We start from the raw sequence: 24,948 nt of genomic DNA on the forward strand, positions 1-24,948 counted from the left end.
TAGAATTTCACCTTACCGTTGCACCCACAAAACATGCACGCACGCCTTTTCCCTCACGAGCAGCCCCAGCACCCCAACCAAAATCACCCAACTCGTTCGTCATCCCCCCACCCGACACCCATTACACAATCTAGTAAATGGGTTAGAACCTGACTTGCCTTGAGGAGTGGTAGCAGTTGAGTTGTGCGTGAACCGAGTAAAAGGCGGCGAACAACGTCGGTCTTGACTGCGCATACGTTGGTTGAACGAGAGGAAGTCGCTGGTTGCTGGCGGTGCACGCGAAGCGGGAATGAGCAGTCGGTGAAAAGAAGATGCAAATGTGGTCTTCTTTTATTCGTATAGGCCACCGATTAAAAAGATAGGAGTCCGATGAGCTGAAGTTTTAAAACAAACTGGAGAAGAATTGCTGGATTTGGGCCAGGTTTCATTCAATGAGGGGACTCCAGAAAAGAATGGACCTTCGTTCCATTGAGACCTAAGAAGAAAGGCAGCAGCGATTTTGGGCATGGTCCTACCTTTGCCCAACTGTTAAATGAAAGAAAGAACAACCCCTCCTCCTTCTGCCCTTTAATTCGCGCACCTGGGCCGGTTCCGAGCGGTCCACAAAGTTGGCGGTCTATAAAACGGGGGCGTTACATTGGTATAGATAATACGTAAGATGTGACGCAAAGGATACCAAGAAACCTGAAAATAATGAGGATGTAATAGCTTTGGATCGTCCATAGTTGCCTCACCAAGGCATACAATGATGCAATCAATTTGGACACAATTAATACAGAGTATAAGGTTCGATGTTTGCACGGATCGATATTAGTGGGCAAGCGAGTGCTATTAGCACTCTAACGCGCAACATAAGATGAGAGAGTTTTTCCTAATTTATTCGTCAATGAAAGAAATGAAAATGCCACGATAGGTCCACGAAGAAATTGCTATTCTAGGGTTTGATCTCGACAGGTTCGGTTTTGCTAGCATAACAATCTTGGGACTACTGTGAGAGTAATAACATGTTGTTGACCACATATTCTCGAAGAAGTGGACTCCAATAATTTCTTATTATTTGTTATTTTTGCTTTTTGTCATCCAAAATAGGTTATTAATCTCACGGTGGGTTAAAAACCCTCACATAATCATTTTTTATGCGGTCCTATCCGCATATGGTTGTATTGATCCTTGAGTCAAGTCTCTTGAAGAGTCTTCCGTAGTAGTTCGCTATTATCCATGGCCTCCTTTCCTTCCCATAAGATACCCATGTTAATGACTTAATTCATCTTTTTAATTCTCCATAAACCTCAGTTTCCATGATTTCAAATGTCTCTACCAACATGAGATAAGCGTACGATCATGTGTGAAAACAGGAATTTCAGTTCTTATGAGTTTCAGCGCGACTAGATCGTTGACGAACTGATAATCATAGGGGAATAAAGAGGATGATGTCCATCAACCATACGCAATGAAGCTTACGCCATATCGATCTTCAGAATGACTACATGTGTGTACAATGTTTTATCGTGTCTTCATCCGACAGTCATGGCCTCGTGATGAGCTGAATTAGCAAGCAAAGTTTCCATCTCTTTATCAAAGGTTACTTCCTCGTTGTAGACGAAGAACTTGGCCACGACAAGGAACACGAGAAAATTGAGAAACGTGAGGACCGCCAGGAACGCGTAGTAGTAGTCGAGGTGGGAGATGTTGAGGTTGTCCAAGATCCAACCTTTGTGGCCGTGTTCCTTGGAGATTCGCGCGACTGTCTTGAGAAGAAAACTACTTAGGAAGTTGCCAATACCTAAACTTGTGGTGAAGTAAGATGTTCCTAGACTTTTCATGCCTTCTGGAGCTTGGTCGTAGAAAAACTCGATCTTCGCCACTTCAACGAAAGTGTCGGCGACTCCCATGAGGGCGAATTGTGGCATGAGGATGAAGATGGTGAGAGGGACTGTTTGGAGCTTACCTGTAATGCCGTTCTCTCTGGCGACGCTCAGCCTCCGCCTCTCGGCCAGGCAAGCAATGACCATTATGATAATGTGGAGGACGAAGCCTACCCCCATTCTCTGCAGCAATGTGATGCCTCTAGGGTTCTTGGTATAGCGCCGGACGGCAGGGACGAAGAACCGGTCGTATATGACGAGGCTTAGGAGCATGAAGATCGTGACAAATGCGGTAAGGCTTGCGGGAGGGATGTCGAAGTGCGGGCCCATGCTTCGGTCCAGGGTCGTGCCCTGCTTGATAAAGAGGGTGTGCACCTGCGCATACATGGTGCTCGGGATGAACGTCACTGCTAGGATCGGGAGCATTTTGATCATCTGCTTGGTTTCCTCTACTTGGGTCACCGGACATAGCATCCACGCTGAGCTTGAATCAATCTTCAACGCGGCTCTATCAAGAAATCTACAAATGTGACACCAAACGGTCATGATTAATGCTAACGAAACATTCTGACTACAAATTTATAATCCACAGTTAGGGAAGTGGGAACCTCATAGAAGTAGAGTGATCGATCCGGAGTTTTTTCATCTCTACATAGCGTTCAAGGCTCAATTCATAAAGCTCCTTCGGATCAGTAGGAACGGGCAGCTTCCGCTTCCTGATCGACGCCGCCAACACCTGAGCAATCCTGGTGAATGGGCTTCCAGAGGGCATCTTGTGCCTATAAAATGGAGTGCCCACCAAGAACAGTAGGACTGACATTGCGAGACCTAGTGTGGGAAGGCCATAACCCAATGCCCACCCCACGTTGTCTTGTACATAGATCAGGAATGTGTTTGCGAACAGTGTCCCGAAGAAGATGCTGAACATCCACCAGTTGAAGAATGAGAGCTTGTGGGTCCTCTCCTTGGGCTCGAAGTCGTCAAACTGGTCCGCGCCCATGGTCGAGATGTTGGGCTTGGTCCCGCCCGTCCCGGCAGCAATTATGTAGAGGGCGCAGTAGAAGATACCTATCTGGAGGCCTGAGGCATTCTTGTCACATTCCTCTTCTTTGATCCCCGGGCCGCACGACGGAGGCCTCAGCGACGGCAGTGACACCGCCAGCGTTAGGAGGGACATGCCCTGTGCATTTTTAGATCGTGTCAAAGACCGACTTTGTATGTGCTCCTACATAAATGAATCCGAATGCATGCGCAATACCGTGAGATAAAGGACAGACGCAGAAATGAAAGTCCAGTAACGTCCGAGACAAGCATCGGCAATGTAAGCGCCGAGGATGGGGGTCAACCAAACCGTCCCGGCCCAGTTCGTGACGTTGTTCGAGGATGTCACAGTGCCTTCGTGGAGCTTCTTCGTCAAGTACACCACCAGGTTCGATGCAATCCCATAGTACGCCATCCTCTCAAATACCTCGTATCCTACGTGCCCAACGCCGTAGTGAATTAACGTAGATCATATCATAGACTCCTTGCTCTTAAATTATCAACGTTTCAGGACTCGTAAACATGAATTGCTGAAGCAAAACTTTGACTCAACGTGATAGATCAGAAAGTCAACTATATGAAACGGCACTTTCCTAGAATAAACTACTTATCCAGCAGCTTTGGCTAATATGTATCAAAGCAGAGAACTTATAAAACTCGAAACAAGACTACGTTCTGCTAACCAAGCCTCGATTCCATATAAAACGGCGGTGCCGCCAGCTACGCCCTTACCGACGATGAAGGAACAAGCGTTCCATCGGCCAGTCTTGGATCTTAGGATGGGTCTTCCTTTGAGGTCCACGGTGCCATCTTGTGTGTAATCATCTTTATCTCCGCTTCCTTTCTCTTCAACCTTTCCTGCCATCATGTTTTGAAGGGAAAGAGGGGAAGAGCACTGGAGAGTTTCCTCTATAAATTGTACTTATTCAACTTGCGATGCTCTTTATAAGGTTGGCTAATCATGGTTGATTAATTAATTACTCTTTCATTTTCCTAATTTTCTCTAACTGATCCTAACTTTTAACTCTTGCGGACGGGAATATATGTTTGCTAAGCTACCTAAGATCCCCCGAGGCCGATTAATTGGTTTTTACCCTTCAGCGTAAAGTGAAAACGGATGGTACTATGTCCATCTTCTAAGATAAGACCCTCGATTGAATTGACGATATTACGCCACGTCATTTTGGAAAATGCGTAAAGACGTAAACAAAAAAGAGATTCTTATCCCTTTTTTGTGGTTGCACTAATCGTTCTAACGTACCTCCCCCGGCAAATCCGCGAAATAATCGATTAAGGATCTGTCTCTCTCGATGACATCTACGTCGCGAAGAAAGCTAGCAACAAGCAACAAACACAGAGTATTTAACCCGCGTTTTGTAATTGGAAAGCGACCCCTAAGGAGGACAAATTAATGGAGTAATTTAATTGTCTGAGGCTGGCGTTTTTGTCCTTTAATGAAGAGGCTCATTGCCTCCATCTCTGTTTTTCGCCAGAAGCATCCGTGAGACGACAGAAATAGATGACATGTTGAGGTTGTCTGGCCATGAAAAACAATTGAATGTGGGCCTTGGAGTTGAATTCAAGTTCTTTTGCAGCTTCCATCTGCATTTGAACGAGTCCTTTCGAATTGATGAAATCGATGTTTAGCACTTTAGCCGGAGACATGAAGAAGAGACAGCGTTAAAGTTTGAAAAGGATACAGCAATAGGTAGGGGTGTCAAAATAAAACCGAACCAAACCAAACCAAAAATTTCATATATTTCGGTTTGGTACGGTTTCGTTTTAGATAATGAAATAAAAAATTATTCTTCTTTATGGTTCAGGATACTTTGGCTTATTCGGTTCGGGATGCGGTCAACCGAACCGAGAAAGGCCCATCTTATCAATTTAATATTTACGTTACCTCTCTTCTTTTACACTCCCTATCAGAAAAAGTTTCCGTGAAACCCTAATCAGCCTCTCCTCTCGCATCCCGCCATTGAAGCCCCTCGAGCTCGACCGCACCTCAAGCACGTCAACCGGAGGAACGGCGACCTGAAGCCCTACCCCATCTTCCGGGTTGATGAGCTGAGTGTCGACGTTTGAGTGAAAGTCGAATGATAATTTGAGATTCGCTAGTGGGTTTCAACTCCCGAGGATGTTTTCTTGATTTTTACATCGAAATTAGAGGATCTTTGACGTCTTTGAGTATTGCATTATGAATGAACACCGCATGTTTGAGAAAATGTTTAAGTGAAATTGTGTACGCTCTTGCTCTGTTCTGTTAATCTGAGTCCGAGAGTTGAGTGCTTAGGTTTGAGTGAAAGTCGTAAGATAATTTTGGATTAGCTAGTGGGTTTAAACTTCTGAGGATGTGCTCTCGTTTTTTCAAATCGAAATTAGTGGATCTTGTTGATATATCTACATGTTGCATTATAAATGAACACCGCATGTTTGTGAAAATGCTTAAGTTGAGTTTCTCAATGTCTAAGAAGGAAAACGAGTGAATAAGCTAGAAAAATTTAAAAACAAAGAACAAAAGAAATTTATAAAAAAAAAAAAGAAGGGAAAAAGAGATATATAAAAATCATAAAAAAATATTGGAAATTAGGAATAGTGCGACTACAGTAGAAATTGCATTTTCCCAAACATCTTTGGCTTAGGTGTATTTGCTTTGTTTAGTAAATTAGGTTATATCTTAGTTGAAAAGAAAAAAAAGGGATACATCTTAGTCATTGCACTTTATTTGCATTACTGAAAAAAACATAGCAATGTAGCATGTTACGGCCTCGTGTTCACTTATGCAGCAAATTGATGTCCCGGATTGGACACTGTCTCATCAACGAGTGTGATATGAAATAAAATAGCACTACAAAAAAATTGATGATAATTGTTCAATCATAATTCTCTGAGATTGAAAAACTTCCATTTTGCAAGAAAAGAATATTCGGTAAACATCTAGGAATTTGGGTAAATTCTTTTAAAAAAGGAAATAAAAAGGAAAAGGAAAATCGAAAAATTGAACCATATCGAACCAAAAATTCGGTTTGGTTCGGTGTGTATTCGGTTCGGCTCGCGATTTGGTTTGGTTTAGTTCATCCATTCACTATGATAGTTCCGTTCAGTTTGGTTATTTAAAAAAATCGAACTGAACGGTGCCGTTGACACCCTACCAATAGGTCAAATTTTTTTTTGGGTGATTCATGCCATGGACATAGTAAGCATCACATCAACGAACTGCAAAGATGACGTGAAAAGCAGGTATAATACCCTGTTTAGCTGGGCATCGGCCCAAGCAACGAAGTGCCTTTCACCGGAGGTTGATTTTTCATTTTCGTCGAATCGGGTTCGGTGGCGATTTGGACATGAAGTAAGCTGCACAACAAGGGTCGAGAACGGCTAAGTCTAAAGAAATCGAAATGCAGACGCAAAGTTGATAAATCGAAATGAGAAAACACATAAGTCGATCGCGTGTTATGATCGTGTCCCCTTTACAACTTTCAACGCAGCTTTATATAATATACTACAAAGTGTAATCGCCTATGAGCCGCCGATATTCAAATTGATTATTGCACGTCTCCACGACTTTATGCTCCATGATCGCACATCAACCTCATGTACAAGTGGTGACAACTTCTCAGTTGCCGCTGCACTTGAGTGTCAATCGATATCTTCATCTTCCGTTAGCATCTTCATTTTATCTTCTTTCTTTATTTTTCGATATATTGAACGCTTAGCCAAATTTGCCAAGTGGTAATCGTCGACCAATCGCCACTGTAGGTCGACGGTTATGATCATCGACAAGTACTTAGGCTATTGGTAATTTGTCGATAATCAAATCATACTTAACAGCTAAGTAGCACCGATATCGACATGCGACGCGATACTACAAGCCGACACGTCATTTCTCGAAGAATAGAAATTCCGACATGTTGGGGAAACGTTCTATGTTAAATGTATAAATTCTAATGTATGTATAAAAAAATCGGTGATAAGCTTCTTCTTCTTCTTGTTCTATTACGAATTCACAATTAAATTTTTTTTTTGCTGATAAGATATATTAATTTTAGGGTGACGGAATATATAGCTTAAGTATATATATTTTTTATAATTTTTTTATTTTGACCACTAATTTATTAAAAATGCTTAAAATTGGTCTTGTATATATCGAAATGACGTGTCGGAAAGTTGGATTCGAGTGTCGCTGAGGTGTTTAGAGTGCTGACCATGTGTCGATCGTGTATCGAAGAGTGTCGAAGTCTCGGACACAACACGACGAGACACGGAGGTTCCTGGAAAATGTTGGTACTTCTTAGTTTAATAGAGAGCTCTATGTTCGTTCAAGCCGGCATTTTGTCGATTAAAAAGACTTGACCATTTTCTGGGGTCAACAGTTCTATTAAAAGATGGAATGTTTCTAGATCACAATGCCCTTTTCTTCTTCTTACTAGTAATCTCCAAGCCGGGAGATATTGATGCAATCAAATCTAGACAAGATTGTTAGGAGTATAATCATGGATTAAGGAAAAATTTCCAATGTGTAGGTTCACCAGTCTCATCTTAGAGCCGTGGGGATCTTCTCTAGAAACCTATTTGGTTCGATGTTTACACGGGTCGGTATTGATGAGGGAGTACAATTTCTATTAGCACTCTACCGCTCTATTACATTTCAACGTAATATCTGTTGCATTACAACCTTATTCAATTGCTCCAATCAAACATATTATTTTGTCAATGGGAAGGACTGAAATGGACCCAAAGAATGGTCATTCCAGTCTTATACTATCTTGTTAAGATGCACGTGTAAATTGTGTTAGAGAAATCTGATATCGAAGAATTAGTGTGGCGTAGAGTAATTAATATATCATAATTAGCCCATAACTCAGTAATTTAAGCTTTCGAGTAAATGTGAATCTAATTAGATATAATAACAAGCCTTAAGCCTTTAAGGACATCCATTGCCGTATTCTATACAAACCCAACATAGATTGAGGATCAAAACCTAGAATAGCAATTATTTTGTGGGCCTATTCTGGCCTTCTTGAATAAGTTTTTACACTTAAGTATTAGTTTAGAAAAAACCTCTCGTGTTTATGTAATACACTCTTGATGTTAGTGGAGAAACGGGCTTTAGAATCATAAAGGTCAAAGCACATGATGTGGCATTAGACAATCTCTTTATTATCAGCATGAGTATCAAGCTATAATTACAAGAGATATCATCGTAATATATAATAACAGTTTAGGGTTTAAATGATTATGGTGGAAATTACATGTACACCCTTAGCAATAGTATCCTCTCTATTTTAACATTATCTTCTTCTGTCACATTACACTTTTTCATCGCTCGACTTTTGAGGTTATGACACGTGTTCTTATAAATGATTACTAAACATGATGATGCATGTGTGTATTGATCTCAGCACTGTCCATGGAGAAAAAATTACATTGCTAATGATGCTTATTCGTTTCCCAAAATAATAGACCACATGACTCGTTTAATAAGATGGTTCAACAAAGTACAGAGCTAACCGCGACGGAACGAGTTTCGATCAAATACAATAACCCACGCACTTGACGGAGTATGTTATGAGATTTTCCAATTCGACATTGACATACCAATTGTGGATCAATTCGAGACACATTCGTGATTGCGAGTTCCAATTCGAGTATAGGACGTGCTATCCCAATCTCCCTTAGCCATACATCTTGATGAGAACCTACATGGCTTGATTTAAGAGTAAGCGATTGCGGGGTGGGTTCCGGACTTGAAATCTAGAACCAACCCTATGGAGATCGGTTCCTAATTTTTGAAATTTGAAACTTATTTGTGGATTTTGGAACAGGCCAATTCGTTTCATTTTTATTCCTTGAAAGTTTTGCTAGAGATTTTGATTCTTCAATTATACAATACCCATGCATCTAAAAGAACCTTTGTGTCTACTGGAAACGGAGAATTAGAGCTCGAGTGTCTTCGATTCTTCTCATACGGCTTAGCGACCGATCTCCGGAGGCTAGTAAGCCTCGAATGGTAGATTCGCCTCGAGGAAATGTGAAGAAGTAGACGAAGCAAAAGTAGAGAGTGAGAAAGAGAAGTCAAAAGCAGATCAGAATCGATTGGCTAGATCAATCTGGCCCCATTTCAAAGTCTATGCTATGGGCAAAAGAATATTTCAAATATCAATATTTGTATACGACATTCATTTTAGTACCAATACAGTTCTAAAACCTCAGCTCCCAACTTCACTAGTTCACTTGCCCAGCCCGCCCTTATCACTTCCTCGGAGTGCTCGAATCATCGTCCTCTCTCTCTCTTCAACCTCCAATCGAAGGATTTCAAGAACCAATTTCCATGGCTCTCTGCTGATTCTCGCACCATTTCGAAAGCCATCCAGACATGCTCTCCAGGAGCTACTCAGGCGTCGCGAAACCCACCTTCTTGCTCGCCCACCAAGACCTCCCCGTCCGACTCTCATGGCGATCGAACCTCCCCCTGCGGAGACGCTGCGACCACCGAATCTTGCAAATCTCGCGGTTCCAGACCTCCGTCTCCGAGCGAAATTCGTCCTCCAGGTCGGACGACTCGACCGCGGTGAGGCCGAACAGGGTTCGCCTGGGCCGGCGGGATAGGGATTCCGGCTCGTCCCTGTACAGTCGCCCCAGCTTGGCGGAGATGAGGAGCGAGAGGATCGAGAATCGCGCTAGGGTTTACGAGTTCCTCCGCGGGATCGGGATCGTCCCCGACGAGCTCGACGGGCTGGAGCTTCCGGTCACGGTCGAGGTCATGAAGGAGCGAATTGATTTTCTTCACAAATTGGGGCTCACGATCGAGGACATCAATAACTACCCTTTGGTCCTGGGTTGCAGCGTGAAGAAGAACATGATTCCGGTGCTCGATTACCTCGGCAAGTTGGGCGTTCGGAAGTCGGCGCTCGTGGAGTTTCTGAGGAGGTATCCGCAGGTTCTTCATGCAAGTGTTGTGGTCGACCTAGCTCCGGTGGTCAAGTACCTTCAAGGTATGGACATTAAGCCGCACGACGTTCCTCGCGTTCTTGAAAAGTACCCGGAAGTTCTCGGGTTTAAGCTTGAGGGGACTATGAGCACTTCGGTTGCTTACTTGGTTGGGATTGGGGTCGGTAGAAGAGAGATTGGGGGAGTCTTGACTAGATATCCGGAGATTTTGGGGATGCGAGTGGGCCGCATGATAAAGCCCTTTGTTGAGTATCTTGAATACTTAGGCATTCCGAGATTAGCTGTGGCTAGATTGATAGAGAAGAGTCCTTACATACTTGGGTTTGGATTAGACGAGACAGTGATTCCCAATGTGGAATCACTATTAGAATTTCACGTCAGGAGAACATTGGTTCCCTCGGTTGTGGTGCAGTATCCTGAAATTATAGGGACTGATTTGAAGACTAAGCTTCTGAATCAGCGGTCTTTGCTTAGTTCAGTTACTGAGTTGAGTGATGAAGAATTCGGCAGAGTTGTCGAGAGGATGCCACAGGTTGTCAGCCTCAGTAATAGTGCTGTTGTCAAGCATGTGGACTTTCTCAAGGATTGCGGATTTTTGTCGCAACAAGTTAAGGATATGGTCGTTGGGTGTCCTCAGCTGCTAGCCTTGAATATAGATATAATGAAGCTCAGTTTTGACTACTTTAGAAAAGAAATGGAAAGGCCTTTGGATGACTTGGTCGCCTTCCCATCGTTTTTCACTTATGGTCTCGAATCCACTATAAAACCACGGCACAGAAGGATTGCTAAGAAGGGTTTAAAATGTTCTCTTGCCTGGCTTCTCAACTGTTCTGATGAGAAATTCAAGGACAGGATGAATTATGACAGTATTGATCTGGAAGAAATGGATGCATTGCCATCATTTGACATGAATAGCTTTATGAAACCTGGGAGTGATGATGAATCAGAGTCTGACTATGATGACGAGGATGATGAGGAGTTTGTCTGATATAATGTTAAATTCAGGTGGTTATCTGCAGGAAAAAGCTGGAGGTCTTCCCCGCCTTTAATTCTTCTGAGGTAAATCACTCCAGTCCTCTCATTGGTTATTCAAAAGCTTGATGAATCTTGTGCATTAGAGCGCAAGATGTAGAAAAATGTGGATACTTCAGGACCAATATCTTATCTTCCTTTGCTAGTTACATTCATGTCATTTTGGTCACCTAGAAAAAATTCAGGAACAACAGGTTGTCACTGTTCTGCCTGATGACAATGACAGGAACCATATTGCTGATGTCTTTTTTCCTGGCATCAATCTCAAATTGCCTTAAAACAGGTTTACATGTAGCTACCTTTAGAAAGACCAGTTTTATAGTTATGTCTATGATGTCTGATCTCTGCTAGACCTATCAGGCAAACTGGTACTCTGTATAGGTCCCTGATGGTTGGCAGCTGGAAACTGTTCTTTATCAGTTGATTTTAAGCTTCAAAGTATACTCTTTAGAAAAACCTGCAATCTGTATGTGTGTGTACAACTTGAGTAAGTATATGTTGAAGAAAGGGATCCATATGGAGTTGGTTTTCTGAATTTGAAATCAGATTTGGGGGCAGGAATTATATGATGACAGGATTCCATAAAGATTTAGCAAGCTTCACATTTTTTATAGATGTGGTAAAAATTATCTGTCTCAATTCTTGCGCATAGGTAGGAGAGAGGACATATGTAGCTGGCACTTCAGTCTATTTTCTGATGGATGGTCAAAAGGAAAATGGTGTCTGATGGTTCTCCAATAGCTAATATATCGTTAGCTCATGCATGCCTTCCATGCAGTAGCCCTTTTACGTCACAAGCTTACTGAAAGTAAAAGGAACTGTAAACTGAAGATGCCTCTGATAACTATTGTGCACTAGCCAGCTCTTTGAGCCACGAAAAATGCCCTTGGGGAAGTCTTAGTAGTTGTACATCTGGAAAGTGGGAAAAATGCGGTGATGATTTACCTATTCTACTCACGATCCACTTCATGCTCTATGTCGTCTTCGTTTACTGATACTTTACTCACTCTAGAGTTCCTCCTGATTCAAAAATGTCACTCCAAAGGTCTTTTCATTTTATATGCTTGCTGACCTAGAATTGTACTATTGTTTGCTTTCCCAGTCGGACCTATTCAAGCAAGATATGGCTACTGCTGCTCCTTGTTGTTATGTACTTTCGCTATCATAAGTGGCGAAATTGCAGTAGCAGGAAAGGACACCACAGATCGAAGGATGTGTGAACAAAATTCTCTTCCAGCCAATGTTGGAAATTCTCTTCCAGCCGATGTTGGTCATTGTAGAGATGAGCATTGTAACTGTTTATCTTGTGAAATAGTCAGCTACTTTGATCGTAAGAGGCCCTCGGCTTCCGACTTCAAAGGACATATGTAGTATGCATTCGTGTAATGCCCAATTTTCCGGCAGTTCTAAAGTGCTGAATGTTGTCCTGAGGAAATTAACCATTTGCTGTTTTACATGTACACAAGGTATCTGAATATAGACACTGGTTCTTTGGGGAGGTTTTGTGCAGATGTACGCACTGGTTTCTGTCAATAATTATTAACTTTCCTTTTAGTTGGGGTGCTTAGCGTCTATGGAATTTGGCCATCATATGTGATGATTGAATGCTACTCCTAGTGTTATCCATTCCGACATTGGATCGATATCTGTCGTGCCGGCCCAGCACTGGGTGGCTCGGAACATGCTGAAGCGCCTTTGTTGCTCGGGTTTTCATCTTGAATGGTGCCAAATGGGGATGGCCCGGATAGTCCGAGCTTGTTAATCTGCATCCACAGGGAAAAACCTAGTCGCCGCTCCCCTATGGTTTCTCTCCTACTCCCTGGCATTTCGCAGCTGTGATAATCTGACTGGTCTCCGTGCTATTCTCAAGCATATCCAGATGACTTTAGGAGTCATTGGGGGGTTGAACTTGAATCGCTCAACCAGGCGGTTTCGCAGGTCCATTGTGCCGCCCCGACGATCACAGAACAGCAAGCACTCCGTGATTCATTTGCCTGTGGGGCCGGCCACCGGACAACACATTGGCCATTATCGAGCAACCCAGAAGCTGTCTCACCGTCAGGGCCATTGTGCATAAAGTTGCCATTTACGCGTCAAAATTTACTAAAGATGATCGGAATTGCTTTTAGCCATCGAAATACTTGCTTTTGAAGATTGCATGGAATTGACACACACACACACACACACACACACAAAAGGAATTGCATGGAATGGGACCCGGTTCTCACATAACGGTCCGAATCGGGTCCCTCAGCCCGCAATTGATAAATGAAGATTATTTATTCAATTTTTTTTTTAATTCGGCCCGATTTTATATTCAATTCGACGTCAGGTCGCAGTGCTCGTCACCCAACATCAACTCCAACGGTCACTTGCCTTTTCGCAACGAATAGCAATCGACGAAGAAGATTATTAATAATAGGAATGCCGTAAAACCCTAGAAATCTCCCCGAAAGGTCAAATCGCTCGGCTTCTCCATTGTTCTGAGCGATCGATTGTGCTTCCGAAGAAGCCATGGATGCTGCTCCTTGATCAGGAGTCGTCGTCTCTCCTTCACCAGCGGACTTGAAGCCTTTTGAGAGAGAGAGAGAGAGAGAGGGAGGGGGAGGGAGGGATGGGTTGCTTCCTCGCTTGCTTCGGTTCGTCGAAAGATGGGAAGCGGCGGAAGCAGAGGAGGAAAGTCCAGCCTCGCGACCACGTAAGCCTACTGCGTCGTGCTGCGGATCCGTCTCTCTTGTTCATCGTTGCCCTTTCACTTGCTTTTGTTTCTTTCTTTTTTTTGGTTTTCTGGATCTTTGAACTGGTTTTGTTTCCCTCTGATTATTCTTTTGTTGATTCTCACTGGATCGTTCTGCTAATTATTGCAGCGGAATTCGGGTAGCCGGCCGGTTCAGTGCACCATTTCGGCCGGGCAAGAAATCCGGGCGAAACCAGTTACTTCGGTTTCTGATGTGCTGTGAGTAATTTCTTTTCCTTTATTTGTCATAATAAGACACGTTCTTCGATCTTTTATGCATGTCTTTTACCTGAATTGGTTGTGTATTGGCAATTTTGGGTGGTGAGATAAGTTGTGTTTATTGGTCTAGTGATAAGCCTGAGGAGCCATTGAGCTGCAGTACCCGGAAGAAAGTAACATTTGATTCGAATGTTAAAACATATGAGCATGTTTCGCCTCCTGATGATGATGATGATGATGCTGGAGAAGAAAATTTACAGGAGAGTCGAGTTATGGTCGAATCAGATGATAACCTTAAAAGTCAAGCTCAGTGTGCTTCTGAGGATAGCTCGGTTGCATCCAGCGTCAGGTCTTACCCTCCAAACCACAGGTACCAGAACTGTAGAGACAGCGACGATGAAGATGGGGACTTAGATTGCAACGTGAGTGATCTGACTGATGATGATTATGATGACGACCACGACGATGTGGATGAAGGTCAGGACTCTAATGAGATATATGAGGGCGATGATGAGATCGAAGAAACAAGGGCAGTTCGCCCAACCCCTAGGGAGGTCTGCAATCCTGAACATATGTGCCGCGAATCTCCTGCAGTGGAGATAAACCTGACTAAGTTGAATGTCAATGCTCGAGATAGGAGCGAGTACATCCATTCAGTGTTGAATCCGGTCGAAAATCTAACTCAATGGAAGGCCGTGAAAGCGAAAGGGACACCATCGCTGCCGAAGCAACGGAAGGAGAATTTGAGCTTCGACCAAGAAGCTAGGATGTCATTCGACGCCACACCAGCTTTGGAGGAAGTATCATTCAGTTTCAAGGCAAAACAAAATGAGCCGAAGAAATCTACCCAAGAAGTACCGGTGGATGCTAGCCTTTCTAACTGGTTGCCTTCCTCAGTAACTAAGCCGATTGAAAAGAAGGGCGCAATGGGTTTGGATTCTGTCCAAGTCGAGACAAGTGTGTTAAAAGGATTTATGAGCTCACCGAGGAGCCAAGAAGATAGACCAATTCTAGGTGCATTGACTGTTGAGGAACTCAGACAGTTTTCAGCCAAGTCTTCACCAAGGAGGTCACCAAGCAGAAGTCCTGACGAGATGCCCATAATCGGGACTGTCGGAACATACTGGAGCCAGTCGGATTCGGCCAGCGATTGTCACTCAACTGCTTCTTTCAAAGGAATACCAAACACCACCAGCAAATACAGAGAGGTATTGGGTGATCACAGATGTGTAAGTGGTTTTGATGAGGTAAAAGTGGGAAGGAAATTAATAGCTTCTTCTTTCTCTTTTTCGCTTTCTGTTGATATTGCAGGATAAGAAAGTGAATTGGCACTCCACCCCTTTTGAGACAAGGTTGGAGAAAGCAATAAACAGGGGAGCTGGTCATCTATAATCTGTTCACACTCATTTTGCAGGTTTCTTGAGATGGTTTGTGTGTGCTCGAGTTTGTCATTCTTTACATTCGTTTTGTAAATTCGAATCCACTTGGTGTGTGGTGGTATATGGTTGGCTGATTTAATTTGCTTTCTGCTGTTCCATGTTTGTACAATTTGATCTATCCCGGCTATATATCCTGTGTGATATAAAAAAGTTGATGCTGGACAGATACAGTGAGATGGGTTTTCCTATTGAGATTGAAAATCATCTGTAAATTGTGTTAGTATTCAATTTGAATCTTCATGGGCTCTGCTCTGTTACTATGTCCATTCTTCTTATGAGGGAAAGGGGAAATCAACATGTGATGGAGATAGGCTTAAGAGTTTACAAAAACTCAGTATGCACGAACTGAAAGATGGAATTTGCTTTATATACCACTCAAACATCTCACGTCATAAACACATGGTTGATGTGAGATTTTTTGCCATAACGAGCCTCCGGCACTCGACAAACTCCTATTTATTGCCAGGCTTGTGATGTCTGTGTTGTTTTCAGAAAACGTTTCTTTACAATTCTGAAGTATGATGTTCTAACGAACATAACATTTTGTCATCACTTCGGATGATATAATAGAATACTTTGCTGATTTGCTTTCCTTTAAATTGGTACGAGATGTGACCAATTTAACGGGCCATGTAGAGATACTTGCGTACTCAAAGTCCAGCTCTAATATGACGTTTCATTTTAAGAGTAGGATTTTTGTCTGCAAGCAAAACTCTAATTGAAGTCATTTGTTGATGTCGTCAAATGGGTTGACAAAAATCTGAGCGGTAACACGGTTACCATGAATGAACTTGTCAAAGCCGTGTCGTGTCGTGTCGTCAAGTCGCGTCGAAAATTACACATCTTGAAACTTTGTTAACGAATTAAAAGACTAAAAGGAAGCTGTAGCAACTTCTTTTTTTTTTTTTTGGTCCACAAAAACTCCAGCATGAGAAGCTCACCTTAATGTTTAGGATTTGGCTTTTCTGGCTTAATTATGATGTTAGATTCTCCAACAAAAATATTGGCATGTTTGTAATAATTCTCTCGAGATGTAATACCCACTAAGAAGGGTTTCCCGGGCTCCGAGGCAAAGAGGATTCAGTGCAACCATTTTCAGTAGAGTTAATCATTAACCGAGCGAATGCATGTTGCTCCATTACAGATATCATAGATTAAATAACTATATAAATAGCACAGTGTCTTTGAAATAAGAGTAAATCATCAACAAGTCGATTTAAAGACACTGTACGAAGCAATGGTCGACAACGTAGGCGCCGAAACTCCGATGATTCATCCCAAGCGCGGGATGTTGTTATACAACTCCATTCGGCGATAGCCATCCGAAAATGACGTGAAGTCTACCTTCTTCACTATCACTTCCAAGATGGAGTTGTATGGTGGACTAAAGGTAGACTTCACTTTCGGCGATAGACTAAAGGTAGACTTCACGTCATTTTCGGATGGGGAGCAACTCACGAGCGGGTCCGTCTCGGAGATCGGCCTTCCGGGCTCAAGCCTCGGTGGCACGCTGGATGAGCTCGACTTCGCTTTGTTCCCAAACCCGATCCACTTCGACGTGAGCGACAACAATCTCAAGGGCCCGATACCGTCCTCGATCAGCAATCTCTCCAAGGTCGGGTTCCCGGACTCGGGGAGCAATCTCTTCGAAGGTGGCATACTGCCAGAGATAGGGCAATTGCAAGAGGTTCAGTACTTGAGCCTCTTGAACAACAGTCTCAACGATACAATCCCATACCGGATCAGCAATCTCGGGAAGGTGTGGCACTTGGATCTTGGATCAAACTACTTGAAATCTCCCGACGGGTCGAAATTCTCCATCATGTCGTTGGTAACTTACCCGAGCATCTTCCTCAATTTGCTTGATGGCAATTTCCCGGGCTTCGTGGCCAATTGCCAGAGCCCGACCTACCTCGACCTGTCGCAAAACACATTGACGAGCGAAATTCCCGAGGCTGTGTATGCCAACCTGGTGAACCTTGAATACCTCAACCTCACGGCGAATTCGCTCCAGGGACCTGTCTCAAACATATGGAAACTTTCTAGGCTGAAAGAGATCCGGATTGGTAACAACCAGTTCGACGGTCCGATTCCTGGAGACATAGGATTGCTGTCTGAGCTTCAGATGATAGAGATGTACAACAATTCCTTTGAAGGGGCAATTCCTAGCTCCATTGGTCATTTGAGAAAGCTTCGAAAGCTCGATTTGGGCACAAACAGCTTGAACTCTTCGATCCCTTCCGAGCTCGGGCTTTGTTATAACCTCACCGAGTTAGCCCTCGCCGTGAATTCGATCTCTGGGGAGCTGCCTCTCTCTCTGTCCAATCTGGCCAGATTGGAGGAATTTGGAGCTTCAGATAATCTCCTGTCAGGTGAGTTATCACCTTACTTCTTCACAAATTGGACCAAACTTGTTTCTTTGCAGCTCCAGAACAATTTTCTCTCCTGGCGATTTCCACCCAAAATCGAATGGCTGACGGAGCTCAATTGTACAACAATTTGCTCTCTGGCCCGATCCCAGGAGGGATCGGGAGCTTGGAGAATTTGAACCAGTTAGACCTCTCAACGAACTCTCTCTCTGGCCAAATTCCGTTGATATTGTGGAACCTTAGCAACCTGCAGATCCTCCAATGACCTCACTGGGACTATTCCGCCAGAGGTCGGGGAATCTCACGTCGTTGACCATTCTCGACCTCAACACAAACAAGCTTTGTGGAGAGGTCCCCGAGACCATCTCTCACCTTGATAACTTAGAGTGGATCTCTTTGTTCACGAACAATTTCTCGGGAAACATACCACGTGATTTTGGCAAGTATAGCCCTTCTCTGAGCTATGTTAGGTTTTCGAACAACAGCTTCGTCGGAGAACTGCCAACCGAGTTATGCAGTGGCATTGCTCTACAAGAACTCCTCGTCGATGGGAACAAGTTCACCGGGCCGCTGCCCGACTGCTTGAGGAATTGTTCGGAGCTAATGAGAGTCTGTCTAGATGGCAATCAGTTCACCGCAGATATCACGAGCGCATTCGGTGTTTATCCTAATCTGGTTTATATAAGCCTCAGCAACAACCGATTTGTCGGGGACTCTCTGCACAATGGGGAGACTGTACCAATCTCACAAATTTGCAGATAGATGGTAACAAAATATCTGGCCAAATCCCGCCCAAGCTCGGGAAATTGTCTCAGTTGCATGTTCTGACTTTGGTTAGCAATGAATTGACCGGGAGAATTCCGGACGAAATGGGAAATCTAGGGGAGTTGATCACGTTGAACTTGAGCAACAACCATTTGGCCGGAGATATTCCCGTCTCATTAGGAAACTTAACGAAGCTCAATCTTCTTGATATGTCGAACAACACATTGAGCGGTATCATACTGAACGAGCTAGCAAATTGCAAGAACTTACTGAGCTTGAACTTGAGCTACAACAATCTGTCAGGTGACATACCGTCCGAGCTCGGGAACTTGTCCACGCTACAGTTACTTCTAGGCCTGAGGCACAATTCACTAGCAGGATTAGTTCCTTCCAATTTGGAAAAGCTTACTAAATTGGAAGATCTCAATCTTTCGCGTAACAAATTGTCCGGTACGATACCGGCGACGCTCTCCAGCATGGTGAGTTTAAGCTCCATAGACTTATCATACAACGAGCTAATAGGTGCGGTTCCTTCTGGTAGCATCTTCCAACGGGTGCCCGAAAGTGCTTTTATTGGTAATTTGGGCTTGTGCGGAAATGCAACGGGATTATCTCCTTGTGGGACGAGCAGTAAATTGACCGACCATAGGAAAAAAGTTCTGATCGTAGTGATTGTTGGCGTCTGCTGCTTACTACTTCTCATGACCCTTATTGCTTTGATTCCGGTGCGTCGGCGGCGAAACAAGCATCTCAGTGAAAAGATCAAGAGTTGTATAAAGTATGAGAAACCCGAGCCGATCATATGGGAAAGTGGAGTGAAGTTCACATTCAACGACATCGCCAAGGCCACGAAGGACTTCAGCAAAGAGTACTGCATCGGAGAAGGCAGGTTCGGGAGCGTTTACAAGGCTGAACTTGCCAGCGGCCAGATCGTTGCCATCAAAAAGCTCAACGTATCAGATTCCTGCGACGTTCCTGCAGTAAACTGCCAGAGTTTCGAGAACGAGATCCGCGTGTTGACTGAGGTCCGGCACCGCAATGTGATCAAGCTCCACGGTTCCTGTTCCAAAAGGGGTTGCATATATTTGGTCTATGAGTTCATTGAGAGCGGCAGTCTGGCGAAGGTATGGAGGAAGAGGAGCAGCTGAACTGGACTGGGGGCACGAGGGTGAAGATCGTTCAAGGCGTGGCTCACGCGATCGCCTACTTGCATCACGACTGCTCGCCGCCTATCGTCCATCGGGACATAACATTGAACAACATCTTGCTCGAGCCCGACTTCAAGCCCCGGCTCTCAGATTTCGGGATGGCAAGACTCTTGGATTCAGACTCATCGAATTGGACTGCAGTGGCTGGATCTTACGGCTACATGGCTCCTGGTAAGCTACGCGATCAAAGCTAACCATGCGTTTCGCATGTACATATGATCTCGGATCGATCAAATAGCTCTATTTAACACCTTGAGTTTGGATTCATAGACTAATTCTGACAAGACTTCCTGTGCAGCTTGAGACTATGATTGAACCATTGATACATTTATGTTTTATGGAAAACCAGAGTTAGCAGTTACGATGCGGGTGACGGACAAATGCGACGTGTACAGCTTCGGAGTAGTGGCGCTAGAGATTATGATGGGGAAGCATCCGGGGGATCTCCTCTCTTCTCTGTCAGCTACGCAAACGTCGACATTCTCGGAGAAACCAAATTTGCCGCTGAAGGATGTGGTCGACCCACATCTTCCTCCTCCAACCGGCCAACTAGCCGAGAAAGTGGTGTTGGTCGACGCGGCGGCACTGGCGTGCACGCGGACGAGTCCCGATTCGCGACCCACCATGCATTTCGTCGCAAGAGAACTTACGGCAGGCTCCCAAGGTTACTTGTCCGAGCCATTAAGGTTACTTGTCCGAGCCATTAGGTTCAATAACTATCGGCAAAGCTATCGAGTCTTCGGGAGTAAAATTTTAAGGGATATTGGAGATCGAATTCTTTTTCGTCTCTTTTTTTTTTTTTGGGCTTTTGATTTTTTTTTTTTTTTATTTAGCTCGTAATGAATGAGAGGGTGTGGGTTGGTGGGAGCACCGGGGAATGTACAAAAAGGATAACTTAGAAAATCTCTACTGTAGTGCCTTCAAAAGAGAAAATATTCAGTGATTTACAAGATATGCGTCATCAATATCTAACGTAAGCCGCCGCTACCACCATCCTTGAGCCACCGCCTCACCGTGGTGGCACCACGCTCCGCGACAAAGCTGTTGACCTTGTCTCCGGCAGCCATGGATGAGCCAAGACTTGAGCTCAAAGCTGTTGAGCAACAGACCAGATCTGGCTTTTGAGAGGCGGTTGACCTCCACGTCCACCCCTGCTAAGCTGGTCACGAGCTCTTGCCCACAAATATGGTGATACAAATAGGGGTAAGCATGGTTTGGGTGAGCGGTTCCACCCTAAAATCAAAAACATCCACAAAGGGCCGGTTCCAAAATATTAAAACCGAGAATGGCCGTTGGTTCCATGAACTCACCTAGGAATCGTACCAGATCGACGGTCTGATTACCAAGTGGGTCCATGAAACTAGTCCCACCTAGCAAATGGAAGTGATCGAGAGCGAGAGAGGGAGGTGATGAATGGCCCGAGGTGAGGTGTGAATCGATAGGAGTTGAGAATTGAGGCTGTGACTCGATGGGAGTCGTGGCCGTGAGTCGAGAGACGGAGATAGAGAAACCAAGGTGAGAGTGAGTCATTAAAAGTCCGTGACGAGAGAGAGTAGAGATCGACATGAGAGTGAGAGTTAGAGACAAGATAAGTGAGTTTTAAATTAGGGATTTAAGATTTTTCATTTTCTCAAAAAAGCATTAATTAAATAACCAATATATAGTACATATTACCGATCCGGTCCAGTCCGAGTAGGCAAGTGGGTGGTCCCACACTTGAAATCAAGAATTGAAAACCGGACCGTATCCCTTTAGGAACCACTGATTTTGGGCCATTCCAGTCCGGTTCGGGACGGTTCAGGTGGTTCCAGGTTCCTTTGCACACCCCTAGATACAGCTTCTCGTCCACCGATATGAACTCAAGTCTTGGCTCGTCCATACCTTCCAATGATGAGCTCAACAGCTTTGCCGGAACGTGGTGGCCATGGGGGGCGATGGCTCGAGGGTGGTGGTAGCGGAGCGACTTGGACAGTGGAAATAGCCAAGCACAGGCAGAGCGGTTGGTGAAGGAAGAAGATGGAGGAGGAAAAGAACTTTTTTTACATTCCATATCAATATCCATGTGTCAAAATCTGCTTGAGTATTAGTAAATAAGCGCACGCCACGTCAATCGTTGACTTCGCGCTTACAAACCAGCGAATATCATCTTCAAAACATGTTTACAAATCCTTAACTATATTAACAAAATGATCTCAAATTCAGGGGTGTCAAAAAAGGCCGACTCGACCTGAAAATTTTCAGTATTTAGGGTCGGGCCACGGTCTTCTTCAGGTGAGGGTCGAGCGTAGGGTCTTCTGACCCATTTGGGCCAGGTCGGGGCGTGTTTCGAGTCAGTACCTTTTTTTTTTTTTTTTTTTTGCATTCCCCCAGTTTGAAAATTATGAGCCCTAGCCCCCGACTCCACCAATCGCACTTTTCTCTCTCCAATTTGAAAAGAACGAGCCCTAACCCTAACTCCATGATCGATGCCCTCAGCTCTCCTCTTTAAATCAGGTCAAGTCGAACTCCATGATCTCCACCGATGACAACTCCAACTCGGCAGCTATCATCGATGGAACTTGTGGATATTTGGGACAGAGGATGTGATGGCAAAGAAAAAAAAAATTACCGAAACCATGGAGTTGTTATCAGTGGAGAGTCCAATGCCATAGTGAAACCCTATGGTGATATCGGAGAACAAGACATGGTCAGTTTGTACTTGGAGGATGAGTATGGGTTTGATTGTGTAACCATAATGAGAATGATGACATTTCGAGCAACCCTCTTTTTTGGTCATCGATCGAGATCGTAAAGTCCGACTTAACCTGGTTCAAAGAGGAGAGTTTGGCGCACCAGTCTCGGATGTTAGGTTAGGACTCACACTTTTCAAATCCAGATATTTCAAAAAAAAAAAAAAACACTCAATTCGTAACTCGAATTGAGAAAAACCCGAAGAATTGAGGCATATTCAATTCGGATCTCGGCCTGGTCCAGCTCTTGTCATTCATTTCGGGTCCAGGATCATAGATACAGGACCCCATTGATACATATGATATCCGACCCATTGACACCCCAACTCAAATTGTTTTTTTTTTTCAACCACACTACTCAAACTTGTTAAGAACGTGTCACTTTTCTCGAATTGTGCGAGGACGCTACAACCTGACCTTTCTTATCGAATCAAAAGGTCGAAAAAATGGCATGGTGGAGGATATAGCTCAAATTCGTGCGTAGGATCTGGCTTTCCTCCCTTTAATTATGATGGTAGATTCTCCAACAAGACTATCGATATGTTTTAATTATTCTCTAAATATGAAATACCCACTAAGACGGGTCCCCCGGGCTCCAAAGAGAAAATGACACAGTAAAATTAAATTAATCATTAACCGATCAAACGCATATCGCTCCATTACAGATTTCACGATTTCATTAATGTGAATGGGCTTTAGAGAACCTACACCTAGGTTACGGGGTAAAATTATGTGACGATTCAGTCATAAAATTTTTACTTTGGCCAATTTTTTTTTTTTTTGTCGAATACTTTGGCCAATTTAATCCTTCACATTTTGACTATTTGCCAATTTAGTTCAGAAACCTTTTAAATGTGCCAATTCAGTGTTAAACCTTTTAATGATTTATCATTTTGTTTTTGTCATAAGGGAATTTTCATTTTACAAAACAGAGAGATGCCTAATTTCAAGAAAAAATTAATCACAAAGCGTTAAAATCCAATGTGAATCTAACAAATAAATCAACTTAGTCACCGAACCTCGCATCATTATCGGTGATGAGCACACGCCGAAATTTCCCTCTTTAATAGTCACGGCTTTGTCAAAAGGCGGTGCACGCCTAGGTTCGGCATCGCCAGCACCATCGTCATATAGAGATAATAACAATATCAAAGGTTGAAAGATGACAAATAACATATTGTAAATCCCAGATCTATACCTAGATCATGATAGAAGAGCGCTCAAATCTACATCTAACTCTAAACTGGGAGAGAAGAGCTGCAAAACAGATACTGGTTGATCACGAACACACTTTCAAATAAGCTCATCGTTAAATGCAGCAAGAGAGGAGCTTGAGAGACTTGCGAAGTGCTCGACTTTGTGGAGCAAGCACCAGAGCCAAAGCGAAGGAGCATATCCGGAGAGAGCAGATTCTTCCAAAGTGCACACGCTTTAATCTTCGGAGCTCACAAGGGCAAACTCTACTTCCGTGGAGAAAGTTGACAAAGACGTCCACAAAATCACCAAAGAAGTCTCGAAGGATTATTGAAGATAAAAAGATAGGGAGAGGAAGAGAAAGAGGGAGAGGTCCTCCCTCTCACGAACGATCTCCCTCATGTGTGTGCCAACTTGAAATGCACATGTAAATTGTATTAGAGAAATCCTACATCGTTGAATTGATATAGTGTGGAGCAGTAAACAAAAAAAAAGTCATGGCACTAACTCATTGCTAAAGATTTTTAGTGAAAATGGGTCCAATTGGATATATTGACGGGCTCGGACTTGAACTCCCTCCTATCAATCTATCAAGTGAATATCGAACTTATGTTGCGTGCTCCCACCATAGATTGCTTATGCTTATCTCAGACAATACTGGACTTTCATTTTTGCATCCATCCTGTATCTCATGGTATTGTGCATGCATTCGGATTCATTTATGTCGAGAAAATTGTCAAAAAAAGTCCTAAAAATTTTACACTTTTCCCAATTCAATCCTAAATCTTTCTAATTTTTTGGTTAAATCTTAAACCTTTTTCCCTTTTGGTCCTATTAGCCGGATGCTGACGTGGATAATTTTAATAATATTTGAAATTTTTTCAAATATGTTACTATTTTTTATGTATTTCCTTTTTATTTTTATTTTTCCTTTTTCCTTTTTTTTTTCTTTTTTTTTCCTCCATTCAATCAGGCAAGGGTGGCCTCGCGGCCGCCCTTGCTCGTGGCGGCAAGGGTTGACCTCGCCTACCCGGCCGAGGGCGTCCCTCTCTTGAGGCCAAGTGGAGGAAAAAAAGGAAAGGAAAAAATAAATAAATGTAGTAAAACATTATTAAAAATTATGCACCTCGGAGCCAGCGGTGCCACATGAAAAGCCGACATCCACATCGGTGATTTCTAGCCAATATGACTGAATTGGCAAAAGGTGAAAAGGTTTAGAGCTGAATCGGCAAACTTAAATTGGTAAAAGTGCAAAAAAGTTTAGGACTTTTTTTTTTTATAATTTTCCCAATTTATGTAGGTATACATCTCGACCAAGGAGAGGACCCAACAGCTCTCATTCTCAACTGGTATATGTTCAGCATCTTCTTCGGGACACTATTCTTAGACGCATTCCCGA

General features: G+C 43.5%; 3 protein-coding genes, 1 long non-coding RNA gene and 1 pseudogene across 4 annotated transcripts; 4 read left to right on the top strand and 1 right to left on the bottom strand.

Annotated features, from left to right (window-relative positions):
• Nucleotides 1–1,447: 1,447 nt before the first annotated feature.
• On the bottom strand, nt 1,448–3,837 carry LOC115739310 (protein NRT1/ PTR FAMILY 5.2-like). The gene is made up of 4 exons (XM_030672341.2): nt 3,639–3,837; nt 3,124–3,341; nt 2,474–3,045; nt 1,448–2,385 (listed from the first exon to the last, which is right to left on the bottom strand). The coding sequence occupies exons 1-4, from the start codon at nt 3,772–3,774 to the stop codon at nt 1,515–1,517; spliced, it is 1,797 nt and encodes a 598-aa protein (XP_030528201.1). The 5' UTR covers nt 3,775–3,837; the 3' UTR covers nt 1,448–1,514.
• Nucleotides 3,838–9,105: 5,268 nt separating this feature from the next.
• On the top strand, nt 9,106–10,873 carry LOC115739217 (transcription termination factor MTERF4, chloroplastic). The gene is made up of 2 exons (XM_048271593.1): nt 9,106–9,160; nt 9,199–10,873. Exon 2 carries the CDS (start codon nt 9,283–9,285, stop codon nt 10,843–10,845), a length of 1,563 nt encoding a protein of 520 aa, XP_048127550.1. The 5' UTR covers nt 9,106–9,160; nt 9,199–9,282; the 3' UTR covers nt 10,846–10,873.
• Nucleotides 10,874–12,130: 1,257 nt separating this feature from the next.
• On the top strand, nt 12,131–12,443 carry LOC115739218. Its single transcript, XR_004015203.2, has 2 exons — nt 12,131–12,219; nt 12,250–12,443. It is a non-coding gene; the product is annotated as an uncharacterized LOC115739218 (long non-coding RNA).
• Nucleotides 12,444–13,188: 745 nt separating this feature from the next.
• On the top strand, nt 13,189–15,488 carry LOC115739258 (nuclear polyadenylated RNA-binding protein 3). Its single transcript, XM_030672261.2, has 4 exons — nt 13,189–13,587; nt 13,757–13,845; nt 13,976–15,053; nt 15,157–15,488. Exons 1-4 carry the CDS (start codon nt 13,504–13,506, stop codon nt 15,235–15,237), a joined length of 1,332 nt encoding a protein of 443 aa, XP_030528121.1. The 5' UTR covers nt 13,189–13,503; the 3' UTR covers nt 15,238–15,488.
• A 1,162-nt stretch (nt 15,489–16,650) lies between these two features.
• On the top strand, nt 16,651–20,571 carry LOC115739221 (annotated as a pseudogene).
• Nucleotides 20,572–24,948: the final 4,377 nt, after the last annotated feature.

Source organism: Rhodamnia argentea, chromosome 10 (genome assembly GCF_020921035.1).
Source record: "Rhodamnia argentea isolate NSW1041297 chromosome 10, ASM2092103v1, whole genome shotgun sequence".
Classification (NCBI taxonomy): Eukaryota; Viridiplantae; Streptophyta; class Magnoliopsida; order Myrtales; family Myrtaceae; genus Rhodamnia; species Rhodamnia argentea.

Coding starts and splice junctions, on each gene's coding strand:
- LOC115739310 (XM_030672341.2), bottom strand. CDS start 3,774: ATGATGGCAGGAAAGGTTGAAGAGAAAGGAAGCGGAGATAAAGATGAT. Junction 3,046..3,123: donor CGTCTGTCCTTTATCTCACG/GTATTGCGCATG, acceptor AAAAATGCACAG/GGCATGTCCCTCCTAACGCT. Junction 2,386..2,473: donor GATCACTCTACTTCTATGAG/GTTCCCACTTCC, acceptor TCACATTTGTAG/ATTTCTTGATAGAGCCGCGT.
- LOC115739217 (XM_048271593.1), top strand. CDS start 9,283: ATGCTCTCCAGGAGCTACTCAGGCGTCGCGAAACCCACCTTCTTGCTC.
- LOC115739258 (XM_030672261.2), top strand. CDS start 13,504: ATGGGTTGCTTCCTCGCTTGCTTCGGTTCGTCGAAAGATGGGAAGCGG. Junction 13,846..13,975: donor ACTTCGGTTTCTGATGTGCT/GTGAGTAATTTC, acceptor TTATTGGTCTAG/TGATAAGCCTGAGGAGCCAT. Junction 15,054..15,156: donor CCACCAGCAAATACAGAGAG/GTATTGGGTGAT, acceptor TTGATATTGCAG/GATAAGAAAGTGAATTGGCA.